Below are 12338 nucleotides of genomic sequence, written 5' to 3'. Positions count from 1 at the left end.
TTTTGATCCCTGGTTGTGAGATCCTGATTACCAAGGCGAAAATGGATTGCTTCCCCACAATGGTGGTGAGGAAGATTTGCCTGGAGTGCAGGGGATCCTTTAGGGTATCTCTCGGTGCTACCATGTCCTGTGATTAAAGCCAGTGGGAAAGTTCAACCCAATCCAGGCAGGATGACAGAGGGCACAGACCCTTCAGGAATGAAGGTGTGAATCGCTTGCTTCTCCAGGGAAAGCCCCACTGAGGTGCTTGCTGGGGATAAAGGGAATACAGAATGTGTGGTAGAGGAAAGTAGTTATAAATACCAGTTAAGGCCACGTGACCAATTGCAGAAACAAGGTGGATAATCGATGAATGTTCTGTCATGTTTTTGTTAAGAATGTGTTTGTGCATAGATACACATATATTAAGCAGATACTCATGTTTTCTTTCTTTCTTTTATGTGTAATTATATTGATTCTATTAATTCTGTTCCTTTAGAGGACCCTGACTAGTATACACGGGTTCTTGGGATCTGAACTCAGGTCCTCATGTTTACACAACAAGGCCTCTTACCTGCTGAGCCAGCTCCCCAGCCCTAGATATTACGTCACTTACAATTTTATTAGTTTCTGGTAGGGAGAATGGAACCCAGCGTATCATGTCTGCCTGAGCCAAACTCCAGCCCGTTTTACTTTGAGAAATACGCTTGCTGTGTGGCACAGGTCGGCCTTGAACTCACAATCCTGCCTCCACCTCTGAGTAGCTATGATTAGAGGCACACCCTGATCACCACCACATCTCCATGTTTTGTCTCCACATCTCCTGGGGTGACACAAACAAACATCTACTCAACCAGATAGGGTACCCCCAAAAGAATCAATTCCACCCAGGCCCGGCTTGATGGGTGAATGACTTCATTGGGTTTGCCCAAAGAGCCACATCTCTGTGGAGCCCAGCCCTGATCTGATGCCCCCACACACACACAAGGGAACCTTCTGCCTTCCACATACTCTAGAATGTTCCCTGTTGCAGGTGAGGTAGGGTTGAGGAGGTGAGGGTCTGATGCCGGCCCTTCCCCTCCTTCAGAGGGAAGGTAAACAGGTCTCATTCTGAGGGTCTCTTGGGATGAGTCAGAGCTTCTAGGATGCAGATAGTGATGGTTGCCCTCCTCAGAGGACAGCATTCCACAGTACAACCACTGTTCACCACTGTGGGGGCTGCTGGCATATCTGTGTATTGGGAGAACTCTTTCCATGTATGGTGGCACACACCTTTAATCCCAGCACTGGGGAAGCAGAGCTAGGCAAATCCATGTGAGTACAAGGCCAGCCTGATCTACATAGTAAATCCCAGGCCAGCCAGGGATGCCAGAGTAAACCCTGTCTCAATAGAGCAGCAGGGTCCTCAGAACTCCACCTTCCCCAAGCCATTCCCACTTTCTGGAATTCCTTTCTCTCTCAAACACTGTCTCTAATGCATGAGATGCCTGGCTAACACTGGTTTGCTTTTGGAAAACTGAGTTTGACCTTTGGGTCATCAAAGACCACGACCACACAGGTGATGGCTCTGCAGGTCCCAGGCTACACCTTCCCAGATGTCCTGTTCCCCAGAAGTTTCCAAAGGCAATTAGGCAAAGGTTTGGTTCTGGGACAAGAGAAAAGAAACTGTTTCCTGGGTAAGACGGTTGAAAACAGGCAGCCTTCCTGTAGCTACTGCTTGGTCTCTGTAGTTTGGATGCTGATTTGCACAGACAGAGCTTAGCATGTAGCAGTGGTTCTCAACCTTTGGGCCATAACCCTTTGGGAGGCAAATGACATTTTTATAGGAATCACCTAAAATCATCGGAAAACACATATTTCCAATTTGATTTATAACATAAGCAAAATTACAGTTATAAAGTAACAACAAAAATAACCTTATGGTTAGGGATCAGCACAGCGTGAGGATCTGTATTAAAGGGTCGCAGCATTAGGGAACTTGAAGAACGCTGGCCTACAGCCTGGCTTGGGATGACTCCCTGAAAACAACCCATCTTACACCCTAGATGAACTTAGGTGGTGCCAAAGATTCCTACACACGGAGAAAGGAGATTCCCTTCAGCTCAGAGCAGAAGTGGATGGCAGTGAGGTGCAGCCCGAAGAACGAGGTGAGCTCGGCCTTTGCTGGGACAGAGTCTCACTGTGGGGCCCAGGCTGGCCTGGGAGCCTCCTGCCTCGGCATGGAAAGCTGGGATGGCCGGAGCACAGCATGGCTGTGCTGTCCTCCCTTACCAAAACGAGTCACAAACACCTGGGGGAAGAGGATGGCATGCCCAGCGCCTTCCAAAAGTGAAGTGGCAGCCACGAACCTGGCATTGTGACCCGTGGTGCTCACAGTGGGGACCCTGAGCCAGCCACACCCGTGTCCCTGGGGATTAGCAATGTGGAGTCTCAGGCTCCTGTGGACCTGCATTGGAAAGTCCAGGTGTCGCCTCGGGGACCTGTTTGTTTTGGGGACTCTCAAGAGTGGGGCAGCTAGCTGTCTATGCAGAAGGCAGCACCCAGTGACAACAGATTTTTTTTCTTTTTCTTTTCCAAGGATGGGGAAGACCTTTACTTCATGAAGGGGGCCTATGAGGAAGTGATCCATCACTGTAGCATGTATAACAATGGGGGCATCCCCCTGCCTCTGACGCCCCAACAGAAGTCCTACTGGCTGCAGGAAGAGAAGAAGATGGGCTCGCTTGGCCTGCGGGGTTGGTGTCATGGCTCCTTGCCCTGCCCACTGGGGCCTTGAATTTGCCTGTGGTGTTGCTGGGATGAACAAGAGCAGAGGCCTTGGTGAATCTGCCACCAGTCAGAATGCAGGCAGGGGTGAACTGACAGCCACTCCCAACGGGAAACCTCACCCCTAGCCGCCCATGACACCGGCTCACCCAGGTGTGGCTTCTGTATGGACGGGGTGTTGCTTGCCAAGTTCTCCAGGGCATATGAGGCTTATGCCATGCACACTAATTTCAGGCACTATTTCACTCCCTGCCTCGTGCCACGAAAATCTAGAACATTTTGTTTCGTGGCATGTGCCGTTTTCTCAGCTCAGGGCCAGTGTCTTCCCCATCAGGCTGATGTTAAAACCCTTGTGCCATTGGCTGCCCTGTCCCTTGTTGGAGAAAACATCTCATAACACTCGGGACTATTTGTATTCCATGGGGCAGGGCTAGGAGAGGCACTGGGCTCACGCTATCCATGACCTTGGCCTCTCTACTCTGGGGACAGATGAGTGTGCTTTGAGCCTCTGAGGCAGGTAAAGCTGTCCCAGATGCCTGCCGGCCATCTTCCAGGGGCTTCAGCTGGACAGTCAGCCTTGTGTCACCTGAGCTATTTTTCATACCTCTCCCTCCCTATTCAGTGTACCTGTGCTGCCCTGAGGTCACAATAGGGCTTGCTAGGACTAAAGATGGTCACCAACCCCCAGAAACCTGCCCTTGTGTCTCTCACAGTGCTGGCCCTGGCGTCTGGGCCCGAGTTGGAGAGGCTGACATTCCTGGGTCTTGTGGGCATCATTGATCCCCTGAGGGCTGGCGTGAAGGAAGCGGTCCAGGTGCTCTCTGAGTCTGGCGTGTCCGTGAAGATGGTGACAGGAGATGCTCTAGAGACGGCCTTGGCCATAGGTAACCAGGGCCAGCGGCCGGGAGTGAAGGACCCTTGCGCCCAGATGAAAGGGCTCAGCTCTGGGCTGTGCAGACCAGTGCTCCCTACTCCAGCTCATGTCCAAAATGGGGAAAAGTCCACATGCAAACTGAGGACCTACTATGTGTTTAGGGGCTTTTCAACTGTGATCTCGCTGCACAGGTGGCATCCCACACCATGTAGTTCCAGTCTGGCTTTGTCCATTGGCTGGGTATCTTTGACAAGTCCTAGAGCCACTCTGCTCCCCAAGTCTCTCCATCAGCAGTGGGATGACAGGCGGCCTCTCCTCCTCTCATCGTTCCCGCTAAGAGCTGTCATGTTGGCTTTGCCCAACTCAGTCCCGTGCTGTGAGGTCACAGGCCAGCATATCAGAATCCTCACGTGAGATGCCAGCGGCATGTCCCAGCAGTGTGGCCTCAGGGAAGCCAATTTTCACGTAGTTTCCTCATCATGGGCAAACACAGGTTCACTGTGATTATCGGACCCTGACTGAAACGAGTTAAAGTCAGGTGTGCCACACGCTGGGTGGGACAGGACCACAGTTCGGGCCCTGGAGGTGTTCCTCAGCTCTAACTCCTCTCCCAAAGGAAGAACCATCGGCCTGGGCAGGGAGAAGATGAACGCCATGTCAGGGGAGGAGGTGGAAGGTGCAGAGCAGGGCGCCCTGGCTGCCCGAGTGAGGCAGGTGGGTTCCCCTGGGGGCAGACGGGGCAGGGCTGCGCAGAGAGGTCCTCCAGCCCTATGTCCGCTGATGACTCTTTGACTCCCTCTGCCAGGTGTCTATATTCTTCAGGACCAGCCCGAAGCACAAGGTCAAAATCATAAAGGTAACTGGGCTGAATGACGGGGCCATCCAGGGTAACAGGCTCTCAGCTGGCCAAGTGACAGGGATGGAGGGAGTAGGCTGCTAAGCTTTCTTTTCTAGGTTCTAGACAGCTGCATTCATCCCATGTTTCTGTCCCTGTTTGCTGGCCAAAATGCTATCACATGTTTAGCTGCAGAGGACGCTGGGAAATGCCATCCCCAGCGGGATGGGCACTTCACAGTTAAAGCAGGGGTGGGTCCTCTTATGGAGTTGTGGGGAGGCTGGGGACCACTGGCCACAGACACTGGGACCGGCCCTGGGAATTAGATGGTGTAAAGAGAAAACACTGAGGCCAGCACGGAGCTGCATGGCTCCTCTTTGTCAGCCAAGCCTGTGAGTTTCAGAGCTCTCCCGCGGCTGTACTGGGAAGTTCGCTGAGCTGTTTGGTGGCCATGTTTTGTTCTTGGATGCTGTTTGAGGAGGTTCTGAGGTATTTAGTTTTTAGTGATGAAGAATAAATGCCAATCACATATGGTGGCTCACAACTGTCACCCCAATACTCACAACTGCCACCCCAGTACTCATGAGGCTGAGGCAGAAGGATCGTGAACTCCAGGACAGCCTGATCTATACAGAAAGATCCTGTTCAAAAAAAAAGGAGAGAGAACAAATTTTGTATGTATGAATATGGGTGCATACAGGCCACAGTGCACATGTGGAGGTCAGGTGACAACCTGTGGCGATCAGTTCTCTATTAGCCATGTGACTGTATGACTCAGGTCATCGAGCCTGGTGACCAGCTCCTTTACCTGTTGAGACATCTTGCCAGCCCAGAGATATGGCTTCATTTACTGCTTACTAACAGCAACTTTTTACAAGCCACGTCTTTCGTCCTAGCTTGGGTGTCACAACAGCCTGTGAGGCCAGGATGGTGGCTGTCACTTGATTTGCAGATGGAGAAACTAAAGTTGAGTAGCTCAGGACCATGCCCACACTGACAGCCACTGCAGCAGAGCCACTGTGGCTAGGCCAGCCGACTGCAGCATCTAGCGGGTGGGTGGCGGGTGCCCCCATGGTACACCAGGCAGGGCATCAAGCAATGTCTAAGAGGGTCCTCAGACTGTGGTACCTCATCACCTGCTCTTCCCAAAGGCTTTGCAGGAGTCAGGGGCAATTGTGGCCATGACGGGGGACGGTGTGAATGACTCAGTTGCCCTGAAGTCTGCGGACATCGGGATCGCCATGGGCCAGACAGGGACCGACGTCAGCAAAGAGGCTGCCAACATGATTCTGGTGGATGACGACTTCTCAGCCATTATGTGAGCTGCTATAACTAACATCCCCAGGATGTGCTGTTGCAGATATGAGGGGGCTTTCTTGGGTTAGGGGACTCCCTGGAGAAAACTGCATCCCAAGCTCATCACTGTGATGATGAGCCCATTCCAAATGTGTGGAGTCTCTCAAAACAGGGTCCTGGGCTGGGTGTTGGCGGTGCACGCCTTTAATCTCAGCACCCAGGAAGCAGAGGCAGAGGCAGGCAGGTCTCTGTGAGTTGGAGGTCAACCAACATAATCCAGTCCCAGGACAGGCTCCAAAGCAATACAGAGAAACCCTGTTTCAGAAAAAACAAAAACAGCAGGGTCCTGGGTCATCCTGTCGTTAGTCACTGTGAGATATAAAGAAAGCCTAGTGCCGGGCGCTGGTGGCACACGCCTTTAATCCCAGCACTCGGGAGACAGAGGCAGGCGGATCTCTGTGAGTTCGAGGCCAGGCTGGACCGACAGCCTCCAAAATAATACTGTCTCATAAAACCAAAAAAGAAAAAGAAAAAGAGAGCCTAGAGCCATTGACTAGCCAGTAACAAGAGACAGGTGTTAAAAATCATGTTTGCGGGCTGGAGGGATGGCTCAGTCAACACAGTGCTTGGCCTGAGAGCGTGCGGAACCAAGTTTGACCCTTTTCATGTGAAAACGCAGGCTGGGTGGTACAGGCTGCTGACCCTGCTTTGTGAAGGAGACCGCAGCCCCAGGGTTTGCCACAGACAGCCTCGCCAGGCCAGTAAGAGAGCTTGTGTCAAAGGAAGAGAACAGCCTTCCCGGGCATGACACTCAGGTTGTCCTCTGGCACACCTACACAAATAAGTCACAGTTGGGGGCCCAACAAGGAGGCACACACCTGTGGTTCCTGAATTCAGGAGGCTGAGGCAGGAGAATTAAAGTTGCCCTTCTCTGGATTTAATTTTAGTTGATAATTAGGACTAATCTTAATTATAGAGTTCAGATGAACTTTTGGAGGAGTGTTTTAAACAGGCACCAGCATAACAACATTTCTCTGCCATTAAAAATACTCTTCCAAGAATGATTTAGAGCATGCACGTGTGCGTGCATGTGTGTGTGTGTGTGTGTGTGTGTGTGTGGTGTGTGTGTGTGCGCGTCTGTCTGTGTCTGTCTGTCTGTCCGTCCATCCCACAGACATAGCCGTAGGAGTGTGCCTGTAACCGTGTCACTGTGAGGAGCAGAGACAGGAGGATCCCTGGGGCTTGCTGGCTGCCAGCTTTGCTCCAGGCTGTGAAACACTGACTCAAACAAGTAAGGCAGAGAGGCAGCAGGGCATTCAACATGTTCTGACACGTAAACTGCACATACACACCAGACAGACGGACAGACGGTGATGTGTTCTTGTTCTGCCTCCGGAGTGTGGGACTTGGGTTTCTCTCACTGTTGTGTGGGTTGTACACTCGGCATCCTGAGCACAGGGGGGCCCCAGGCTCCTGCTGAGCGGGGTCACACACAGGATTTGCATAGAGGGGCTGACATCACCTCCCCCCAGTGTATCCCAGAGTTGCCTGCACTGTTGCGGATGGGCTGACCACACCGTGTGGCTAAGCCCCCCACCCCAGCCCCAGGGCCTTTCTGCCCACAAACACTCTGGCTTCCTTTCAGGAGTGCGGTGGAGGAAGGCAAAGGCATCTTCTACAACATCAAGAACTTTGTCCGCTTTCAGCTGAGCACGTAAGCAGGGTCGGACGTTCCTGCGTAGTCAGCGGGCATTCCATCCCGGTGCAGGAACTGATGGGCTGCCTGTCGCCTGTGCCCCGTAGGAGCATCGCTGCCCTGAGCCTCATCACCCTGTCCACCGTGTGCAACCTGCCCAGCCCCCTCAATGCCATGCAGATCCTGTGGGTGAACATCATCATGGATGGGCCGCCAGCGCAGAGGTGAGGCAGCAAGCCGAAGGCAGGACCACATGAGCTCCCTCTTGTGGAGGAATCTCCCAGCTGCTGAAGTGTGAGCAGCTTCCTCAAGGGCAGAATGGAAAGGAAAGCAGGGGTGGAACTTCGAGCTCCCTCAGTTCCACTACACTCCTGGAGCCCATGGCTCTGGTCACCACCTCCAAGAAGTCCTCCCTGATCCATCTAACAGTGATCGCTTCATCCCTGGGCCTCTGCCCGTGCTTTTCCCTGGAGGGGAAAGTGTCATTGTTTTGGTTGACTGGATCCATCCCCACTGTAGCTTGGTTACCATGGACTTGATGCCCCTTGACCCTTAGGATGGTGTTTTCATGACATAGATGCTCATGACCTCATTGATGGCACAGGAGACCTGTGTGCCCAGCAGCCTTGGTTCCTTGCACAGGGAAGTATCATTCCAAACGAGGCCAATGTTACTGTTAGCATCATCTGCTGTGGTACACAGAGAGGGAAGCCCAGATCTCAGCAAGGGCTGCAGCTGCCACAAGGCTCCCTGTATGTGAGAGACAGCAGGTGAGGTAGCTCCCAGGTCTCTACCCCATGCGCAGCTGGGCTCTCCTGATGTGCCTGAGTGGCAGATGCTGAGTGTCTGACACAGTGGACCCTCCAGGCCCCACTCAGGACCCCCTCATGGCAGTGGGAACTGCATGGGGGTCAGGAGGCCATGCATGGGGAAAGCTGAAGCCCATTGCTGGCCCTTGCTAGGCAGCCTGGCCTCTCTGCATCTAAACACTTGGAGACAGACGAGTACAGAGCTGTGGCTATCTGTGGGGTAGTCACAGGGGACAAGAACGGCCCTGCTCAAGGTGACAATCCGGAGGGCAAGGCTGAGGCGGGGTCTCAGGAGTCCTTTTTATTTTTTTTAAAAACAAGCTACACTTACTGCTGTTCCAGAGGACTTATATTCAGTCCCCACAAATACAAACTGGAAAGCTTCAAACTGCCTGTAATGTCAACATCATGGGATTTGACACTCTTCTTGCATCTTCAGGCACATACAGACAGCCACCAACAAAAACATCCATTCTTTTTTTTATTAGTAAATCTCTTTTAAAATAATAACACCAATGAAGACATTTTGCATGTGTACTTCCTCCAGCTTTTCACAAGGGTAGAATACTTTCAGTATATTGATCAAACCAGAAAAGAGAAAAATATAATACAAATAGGACATAACTGCTTATTTGTATTATACTGGGGATTTATCAAGGGTTCATTTCATTGAAGAGAAAAAGGAACCTCATATGCTCCCCAAGATCTGATAAAACCATGAAACTGACTGATCACTAGTTTATTTTCATTCCATCTCTCCATCTGTCTATCTACCCATTCATTCATTGATTTATTTGTATATGTGAAGCTACATGAGTTAAAATGTACAATATACACACAGGTATCCACGAAGGCCAGAAGAGTGTATCAAAATCCCAGGATCTGAAGTTATATGTATTTGTGTGTCATCCAATATGGATGCTGGGAAGCAATTTGGGTCTTCTGCAAAACCAGTGATAACTAAACCAAACTCTATAGGTCCACACTGAATACATTTGAAAAAGAACTCCCCTTGGAGTTGTGGAAAATATCCCTCTTACAATAAGAAACATTCTTCACCCTAAAATTATTGGAAATATCAGGTGTCCTTTTTAAATTTTTGGCTTTTTGAGGCAGGCTCTCATGCTGTCATTCAGGCTAGCTGGGGGATTTACGATGTAGTCGAGGCTGGCCTTGAACTCATCCAGTCTCAGCCTCCGAAAAGCTGGGATTACAGGTGTGTGCCACCTTGGCCCTGCTTCCAAGTGGCCTTTGCTATTTCAAAGTGTCACTAGTCTTGTTCTGCACAGCCTGGGGGTGGAGCCTGTGGACAGAGATGCCCTGCGGAGGCCTCCACGGAGCATCAGGGACACCATCCTGAACAGAGCCCTGATCCTGAAGGTCCTCCTGTCAGCTGCCATCATCATAGGAGGGACCCTTTTTATCTTCTGGAGAGAGGTGAGCAAGGCAGGCATTGGCTTGCTCAGGAATGGCTGGGAGCCCTGTGCAGGACTGGGAGCTCTCCTCCTCTCTCCCCCCCCGCACAGAGCCAGTTTCTGGGGTACAGCTTAGGGACTGGGCTGACCAGCAATCCTCAGGCAGCACCCACAGGCTACCCCTGGCACATTGAGCATACCCCTCAGCTCTAAGGCAGGGAGTCCCTCTCCCTCTCTGCCATGAACACACCTGTGTACCGATTCCAGATCCCAGAGACTGGGACCAGCACCCCCCGTGCCACCACCATGGCCTTCACCTGCTTCGTGTTCTTCGACCTCTTCAACGCCCTAAGCTGCCGCTCTCAGGTGAGCAGAGCTGACCCCGCCCCAAGCCCCGCCCCTGCAGACCCAACCCTGACAGGGGGCCCTGTGGATGGGGACTGTTCCACTGCCTCTCAACACTCTTAGCAAAGTTTTGGGGAGGGGGTACGGGAATCAGATTTCATGTCCCCAGTGGCTCCAGCAAGCCTCAGCACTTCATTCTGTCCAGGCGCCACCTTGGGGGAACACAGACCGCACAGTGTCCCTGACCCAACACTGCGCGCGCTTGCGCAAGCCCACTCACGCCTCTCTTCTCCACAGACCAAGCTGATATTTGAGATTGGCTTTTTCCGGAACCGCATGTTCCTGTACTCAGTCCTTGGGTCCCTTCTGGGGCAGCTGGCCGTGATCTATGCCCCGCCCCTGCAGAAGGTCTTCCAGACGGAAAACCTGAGAGCTCTCGGTGAGTGATGGGAACAGCAAGACTCACCTGGGACTGCCACCAACTGGGGGGGCGGAGTGGGGACTCTCAGAGCCACTCTCCAAAGACAGTTTGGTCTGCAGCATCTTCTCTGTCACATAGGGTAGGAAGGTGACATGCAGACACAGGGAACACAAACGAAGCCCAGAGAGAGGCCCCTCTGCTGAACGCTGGGCCTGGGCTTAGGATTGGGTGGCACCATCCCGAACCTCAGGACGCACACAGTCTGGGGGGTTGGCTGGGGCGACTTTGACAGCTGCTCATCTGAGCTGGCCACCAGACAGTTCTTGGTGAAAGGGGCTTACTTTACAATCTGAGATGCCCAAAGGTCGCTGTGTGCATGCCCTGGTCTGGAGCCCAGGATGCAGCCAAAGACAAGTGGAGACATGGAGACAGGAAGCAAGCAGTCCCTACTCCTGCCGGGACAGGCCCTGCCCAAGCACAGCAGTCGTAGGTCCCCTGCCTTTCCTCCTGTCACCCCCACCCAGGAATGGAGGACAGAGGGTTAGCTCCCAGATCCAGTACAGAGCAAGCCATTGCTCCAGCACAGCTCACTACAGACCCCACGTGGTCACCCGGGTGTGAGGATATGCAGACAGAGCACTTGAGATAAAGCCAGGATGGGCATCCCTCCCTGTGATCTAAAACCACTGCAGCCCCCCGAGTGCCCTATGGGAGCAAGCAAAGAAAAGGAACCCAGGAGTTTGGGGGGCCCCAATCTGATCCTCAGAATGCATGCACCAGTAATGCCAGTGCTGGTGCAGGGGTAGAGACAGGAGGACTTTGGGGGACTCCGTGGCCAGCCAGCAGAGCTGAAAACGGTGAGCTCCAGGTTCAGTGTGAGAACCGCTCCTGCAAGCCTGCACACAAAGAAAACCATGGGCTGGGGCTGCAGCTCTGTTGGTAGAGTGCTTGCTTGGCTCACACAAAGCCCTGGGCTCCATACCCAGCACCAAATAACCTTGGCACGCCTGTACTCCGGGCACTGGCACCAGAGGGCAGCCAGGAGGATCGGGAGTACAAAGGCATCCTAGCTGTATAGTAAGTTTGAGGCTAACTTGAACTACCTTGTCTCAGAAAGACAAGGAACCCCCACCCCCAAGCAAGTTTCTATGCCGTCTTTCCACGGTGGGGAAGACAGTCAGCCTGCCAAAGCCATGGTGACTTGTTTGGGTGTCCTGTGTCACAGAAGGACCCTGGCCACTTCAAGAGTGGCCAGCCCCTTCCCCTCAGCCCCCACAAGTCTGTTGGGTTGAGGGGGAAAGGCAGACCACATGGAGGGAGACACTGCAGGACGTGGCAGGTGACTGCCGCCGCCTGAGCCTCTCTTCCCACAGATCTGCTGCTGTTAACCAGCCTGGCCTCGTCCGTCTTCGTTCTGTCGGAGCTGCTCAAGCTGTGTGAAAAGTTCTGCTCTGGAGCCAGGACCACCCAGACACTCCCAGAGGCTGTGTAAAGGAACCACTGTGTCTCAGCCTTGAGTGACCTGTGTCCTTGGGTGCCTGTGGTCTGTCCACTCCAAGGAGCAGATTTTAGGACCATGCAGCCTCAGGACCCTGGCTCCACATGTCCTCCTGACCTGCCGGGATGCACGGGACAGGATGGAGCTTACTAAAACATGACACTATTTATTAAACCACCGTGTTTTTTATTTAACCTGTCTGTCTGTGCTTGAACAATGCAGCCCCATGTGATGGCACAGGGCTTCACAGCAACCAGGAATATGGTCACTCTGCCCACAGCTGTCTCCTTCAAGGCCTTGCTTCCTCATCTAAGATGAGAGCTAAGGGACAGTTCTCCAAAGAGCTATGACTCATGATTTGGAGTTGAATCCCCAACTGTTCAGGAAAAAAATACTCTACAAGT

General features: G+C 52.7%; 1 protein-coding gene across 1 annotated transcript in view; it reads left to right on the top strand.

The window, feature by feature from the left end:
* Atp2c2 (ATPase secretory pathway Ca2+ transporting 2) overlaps positions 1-12128 on the top strand; it is a 57032-nt gene extending 44904 nt beyond the window's left edge. Inside the window, exons 16-27 of the mRNA XM_005073089.4 lie at positions 2025-2126; positions 2558-2714; positions 3459-3629; positions 4236-4333; positions 4425-4475; positions 5606-5772; positions 7396-7464; positions 7554-7670; positions 9545-9692; positions 9938-10036; positions 10313-10454; positions 11810-12128. Of these exons, the coding sequence (XP_005073146.2) occupies positions 2025-2126; positions 2558-2714; positions 3459-3629; positions 4236-4333; positions 4425-4475; positions 5606-5772; positions 7396-7464; positions 7554-7670; positions 9545-9692; positions 9938-10036; positions 10313-10454; positions 11810-11928 (1440 nt within the window). The 3' untranslated portion in view covers positions 11929-12128. The remainder of the gene's footprint in view (positions 1-2024; positions 2127-2557; positions 2715-3458; positions 3630-4235; positions 4334-4424; positions 4476-5605; positions 5773-7395; positions 7465-7553; positions 7671-9544; positions 9693-9937; positions 10037-10312; positions 10455-11809) is intronic.
* The last annotated feature ends 210 nt before the right edge of the window (positions 12129-12338 follow it).

This window comes from Mesocricetus auratus, unplaced genomic scaffold (assembly GCF_017639785.1).
Source record: "Mesocricetus auratus isolate SY011 unplaced genomic scaffold, BCM_Maur_2.0 Super-Scaffold_6723, whole genome shotgun sequence".
Classification (NCBI taxonomy): domain Eukaryota; kingdom Metazoa; phylum Chordata; class Mammalia; order Rodentia; family Cricetidae; genus Mesocricetus; species Mesocricetus auratus.
This window is presented reverse-complemented; position numbering and strand designations above follow the sequence as displayed.